Source organism: Benincasa hispida, chromosome 2 (genome assembly GCF_027475165.1).
Source record: "Benincasa hispida cultivar pf3 chromosome 2, pf3_genome.v1.1, whole genome shotgun sequence".
NCBI lineage: Eukaryota > Viridiplantae > Streptophyta > Magnoliopsida > Cucurbitales > Cucurbitaceae > Benincasa > Benincasa hispida.
In genome coordinates this window covers 46,209,313-46,215,281 of record NC_143479.1, presented here as the reverse complement: position 1 = coordinate 46,215,281, position 5,969 = coordinate 46,209,313, and the positions used below count along the sequence as shown (strand labels likewise).

The 5,969-nt window shown below is 39.0% G+C and overlaps 1 protein-coding gene across 1 annotated transcript; it reads left to right on the top strand.

The window, feature by feature from the left end:
- On the top strand, positions 1 to 5,476 carry LOC150037936 (uncharacterized). The gene is made up of 5 exons (XM_090311083.1): positions 1 to 45; positions 228 to 301; positions 476 to 566; positions 717 to 991; positions 5,404 to 5,476. The coding sequence occupies exons 1-5, from the start codon at positions 1 to 3 to the stop codon at positions 5,474 to 5,476; spliced, it is 558 nt and encodes a 185-aa protein (XP_090167209.1).
- The last annotated feature ends 493 nt before the right edge of the window (positions 5,477 to 5,969 follow it).

Below are 5,969 nucleotides of genomic sequence, written 5' to 3'. Positions count from 1 at the left end.
ATGGAGGCGCTTGGTCGCCTAGTGAGTCGGAATGAGATTCAGAAGGTTTTTTTTTAATTCTGGGAAGGTTCCTGATCCTTATGGGGTCTCAGTGGAATTTGCTAATTTTTTTTCATGGTGGAGTTAACTTTATTACTATTTCTCTTATCTCTAAGAGGTTGGGAGCAGATCGTATGGAGAACTTTTGTCCTATTTCATGTTGCAATGTTGTATATAAATGTACGAAGGTTCTTGCTGATAGGTTGCGATTGTGGTTGCCTTTTGTCATTAGTGGTAACCAGTCTGCATTTGTTCCTGGCAGGTCGATTTTTTATAACATTTTTTTGTGTCATGAACTTGTAGGGAGCTATAAGTTAGACAGAGGGAAGCCCAAATGTGTGTTGAAGGTTGACCTGTAGAAGGGCTAAGATTCAATCAATTGGGATTTCCTGTTTGGTGCGTTGCTTGCCATTGGTACTCCCATTCAATTCGTTAGCTGGGTAAGGGCTTGTGTTACTTTGTCGACTAGATCTATGATGATCAATGGGTCTCTTGAGGGGTTTTTTCTCGAGGAGGAAGGGGTTGAGGTAGGGGGGATCCCTTATCTTATTTTTTGTTTGTGTTGGTGATGGAAGTGTTTTCTCAGTTGTTAAATAAGCCTCCTGAGTCGTTTAGGTTCAATGATCGGTGTGAGCATGTGGGCTTGACGCATCTGGTCTCTGGAGTTTGTGAAGCAGGTTCTGGTGGAGTTTACAGAGTTGACTGGGTTAGTTGCAAATGTGGGGAAGAGTTCCATGTTTGTAACGGGAGTGGATTCTAGTGTTGTTAGGGATCTTGCTGCTTTTATGGGGTTCAGCCTTGGTTCGCTGCCTGTTAGGTATCTCAGGTTGCCTTTATTGGCTGGTAGGTTGAGGGTTGTGGATTGTGCACCCTTGATTCAGAGGATTACAGCTCGTATTAAGAGTTGGACGGCTCGTTCCCTTTCTTTTGCAGGGAGGTTGCAGCTTGTCAGGTCTGTATGGCAATTATTTCAAGTGTTTTGGTGTAGTATCTTAGTGTTACATGCGTGTGTAACTCATGAGGTCGAGTGTCTGTTGCGGAGCTATCTATGAAAAGGCAGTGTCGTGGTGGTGCACGGGTGGCTTGAGATAAGGTGTGCTCGCCGAAGGGTGAGGTAGGGTTGAGTGTGAAACATGTGGCTTCATGGAACCAGACTGCTATTATGAAGCTGTTCTGGCTTCTTTTAGTTAAGTTGGGCTCATTATAAGTAGTGTGGATGGAAGCATATATTTTGCGTGGGCGGTCTTTGTGGACGATTCGGTGTGAGGTTGGGAAGTCTCGGTGCTTGAGGATTATCTTTCGGTGTAGAGATAGATTAAAGCATCTGGTTCATTTGATGGTGGGCGATGGAAGGTCATGCTTTGTATGGTGGGACCCTTTGTTATCGGGGGGTGCGATTATGGATACATATGAGTCTAGGGTGGTCGGAGATGTAGAGAGTAGTTTAGAGGTGTAGTTGTCGGAGTTTATAGATGGTGAGGGAGGTTGGAGGTGGCCTATAGTGTCAGGGGAGTTGCTCGAGATCCAGGGTCTTGTACAAGCAGTGAGGCCTAGGGTGAGGCGGGAGGATTATTGGGTTTGGGTGCCGAGTGTGAGTGGTCGGTTTTCAATTCCTAGTGCGTGGGATCGTTTGCGTCCTCGTCGTCTTAGGGTGTCTTGGGCAGGTCTTTTGTGGTCTGGGGGTGGTGTCCCGCATCATTCCTTCTGTGTGTGTGTGGGGGGGGGGGGGGGGGTGTCTCTTTTGTATGGGGGAGGTCTAGGGTTGCAGGATCATCTATTTTTTAAGTGTGGGTTTGGGAGAGAGATATGGTCGTAGGTGGTGCATCAGTTGGGTTTGACTCATCGGGTGGTAGGATGGGATGTAGAATTGAGTTGGGTGTGTCGAGTGTGGTCGAGTAAGGAGGTGCGTAGTAAGTTGTTCTGTGTCTTCTGGTGTGCTTCCATCTACTACATCTACCAGGAGCGTAATCACCGACTCTAGGAGGGTCGGCCAAGGACGGTCTCAGCTCTATTTCATCTTATTGTCTCTACGGTTCGTGCTCGTGCTATTTCCTGGCGGGTTGATGTGTTTCTTCTTTATGTTTTTGTTGTTGGCTCCAACTGTGGGGCTTTCTTTTTTTGTTCTTTGTTCTATGTTTTATTCCTTGGTAGAATGTGATGTTTTGCGTTCGGTTTGGCTTTGTTTCTATCGAGCCCTTTCTTGGTTTGTGTTTGACAATTCTTGATAAATGATTCTTTGTATGCAATGTTCATTTATCCTTTGCATAAATAATGAATTTAGTAGCATGATTAGGGAGTGAGTGCTTAATTAGAGACAATCCTTGAACTTTGACATCCGTGAACTAATTAACTCAAAGAGATAAATCGCATGTTCGATTTTGGGTTTTCTAGTTTATCATTTATCAGAATAATAATCCCCAGTGATCTTACTGTAAATTAGGATAGTTTTCTAGGCTTCTTTGGTTCAAAATAATGTTGAAGAATTTAGTTCAAATTAGATTCAATCTAGTTTGATAATTATGGATGTTTAGTGATTAGTTTCATTAAATGATTGAGCGTTTATTCGCAAGTGCCATTGATTTCTAATATTTAATGAAAGAAAAATATGTAGAAACCACTCCTATTGCCGAGAAATTTTCTTGATTGAATTTTTAAAGAAACATCTCATTATTCACTTTATTTCCTTGACATTCGTTATTAGTCTCGGCAGGCTTCGATCAATGACTTCTAAATAAACCCAGATAATTTATGAAAAAGTATCAAAATCTCTTAATTATTGCTAGTCGAAATCTCAAAACTCACTGAAAGAATCTTTGAACATCTTAAACTGTTGTTGGATAGCACTTTAAAATCCTTTAAATATCTCATCTAGCAACAACTTATTATGGGTAACATTAATTTAATGCCATATTTCAATGGGTATGCATGATCTTTCAAGAAAACACACAAGACACCAAAAATATTACCCACAACCACCAATCTGGCAGTGGCGGCGATGTACGGATGGCGACGGGTGGGCATGATAGTGGTTGCAACATCCCGAGTTTTTAGTAACTTTTAATTTAATTATCTTAAATTGATAAGATTTTTGGTTCAATAATTTTTGTTTTAGAGCAAAATTAGAGAAGATGATTAATTTAAATTGAGTTGATAATAGAAATGGGGCCCCTTGTTCAAGACTAGGAGTCAGTACTTAATGGAACAACCTATCTGCTAACCCTTTAAATGGGTAGGAGCGAGTTCCATCTTGCAGGACTATGTCCCCAACTATCTACCCAACCCTAAAATGGGAGGCTTATTGAGTGACGTTGTTGAGTCACTCTCACCCATACATATTAAAAGATAATCCTGAATAAACAGGAGTTCATAGTTAGCTTAGGATTGAGATCAAGTTACCTTAGGTCATCAGATTGAAATAATTAGTTTTAACAGTAAACAACGTTATAAAGAAAAGTGACTATTTCTTGGTCCGATTTTATGCAAACATCTTTTGCATAGGATGCTCCCACTCGCATGTCTCTACATGAACGATTTTCGGATCACATCGTTTCTATTAAATACAAGGTGGGCCACATCCATAGGGTTCTCAAGATAAGGTATCCAACCCTATCATTATACTTATAGACCGTGTTGGCTATATATTCAAAAAATCCTCTTTTTTATGTCTCCACATAAAGTTTAAGTATTCATGCTATAGCCAAGGGTTCGTTTGTTTATTGGCTTTAGTCTTTTCAAGTGCAATTTACATATTCAATAATAACTTTATTGAATAAAGCTCAATGACTTCTTTATTGCAAATAGAATATGTTTAATGTCTACAAACTGCGAGTTTTAGGACATACAACCCAACAAACTCCCACTTGGACTAAAACTCCAATGGTGTACCATATATACAAATATATACAATGTTAAGTATAAGAGAAAAAATATAAATACAATCAACTAGGGTATCTAATACCCAAGAATTCTCCCACTTGCCCTAAATTTACATATCTCATAGTACTAGTCCGTACTAGGTGACCCTCAAACACTTTAGCCATGAGAGCCTTAGTAAACTTATTAGCCAGATTGTCTTGCAATGCTATTTGCGTGACAATTACGTCTTCTTGGTGTACTATCTCCCTGATGAGATGGTACTTATGCTCGATATACTACTGTGCTTATGGCTTCTAGGTTCTTTTGAATTTTCAACTGCTCCATTGTTATCACAATAGAGAGTGATAGGCAGATGCATATTTACAACCCTTTCTAAATCATTCAAGAACGTCCTAAGCCATATGACTTCTTTTGCTGCTTCACATGTAGCTACATTCTCCGCTTCCATAGTGGAGACAGTAATATAACTTTGCTTTGTAGTCCTCCATATTATAGCTCTTTCATTTAGAGTGAATATTGATCCCAAAGTAGATTTCCTAGAATTCACATCTTTCTAAAAATAAAAAATAGTATATCCAGTAAGGATCAAATCCTTAGAACCATACATGAGCATATAATCCCTTTGTTCTCCGAAGATACTTGAGGATGTTTTTAATGGTAGTCCAATGATCATATCTTGGATTGGACTGAAACCTGCTGACTATTTCAATTTCATACTATATGTTTGGGTGTGTGCACAATTTCATAGTGTAGGTGTGTACTCTCTTCAAGATGGCCATTTAGGAAAGCTATCTTGACAATTATTTGCCATATTTCACAATCATAAAAGGTAGCAACAAATGAGAGTATTCTAATTGATTTAATCATGGCAATTGGAGAGAAGTTTCTTCTCTATAGTCTACCTCCTCTCATTGGGTAAACCTTTTTGCCATTAGTCTAGGTTTGTAGGTCTGCAGCTTACTAGCTTGGTCTCGTTTTCTTTTGCAGATCCATCTACAATCAACAGGTTTTACCCCATCTTGTTGATCTACAAGTTCCTAGACTAAATCGAAGTACATAGACTCCATTTCGAGGTCCATGGCTTTTATCCATTGGTTTCGATCCACATCTTCCATTGCTTGTTTAAAGGATAATGAGTCCTCCAAACCATCATCAGGTATGACAACTTGAGTTTCTATCAAACCTATGTAATGGAAAGGCTATTGAACAACCCTCCCACTATGTCAAGTCACTCAACTCTTGAGAAGGATGTGATGGACCAGTTTCATCAACTCTTGTTGAAAAACCAACTTGATCAACAACCCTTATTGATTTATCTGTAGCTTTTGTGGACATTTCACTTAATACTAGATTACTGTGAGGTTGATGATTTTTATGTAGTCCTCTTCTAAGGATGTAGCATTTGTCTATACAAATACTTTATCGTCTACAGTATTATAAAAAAAACCACCTTTTGTCTCTTTTGATTTTTATGTAGTCCTCTTATAGGCATATTTTGAATGGTGTTCCTGTTTCTTCGGGTTCTGTACTAGTACATGTGTTGGACATACCCAAGTCATAAAGTGACCTAAACTACCTTTATGCTCTCTCCATAACTCATAAGGTGTTTCTGAAACACTTTTTGAGGGAACCATGTTCAAAATATATACTGTAGTCTATACTATGTTTCCCTAGAATGAGTTAGGCAACTAAGCATAACTCATCATAGAACGAATCATGTCCAATAGGGTTCTATTTCTCTCTTTTTGCTACACCATTCTGTTGTGGTGTGTCGGGTGTTGTTAGTTGAGATTGAATTCTAGGTTCTATCAAATCCCATTAAGCACATAGATTGATTAGAACATTAGATTAAGTTGGCCAAATATAACCTAACACATCTCTATTCCTTAGATTTCGTTATCTTTCGTTACTGGGTGATCCTAGAAAAGTTAGCAATCAAAACCATAACTATAACTAAAACCTATTGATACTCAAATTAAGCATGCTATGGATACAATTACAGATACCTACAACGTGTATAAAGTGGGGCGAACGAACATAAAAGTGTTAACAAT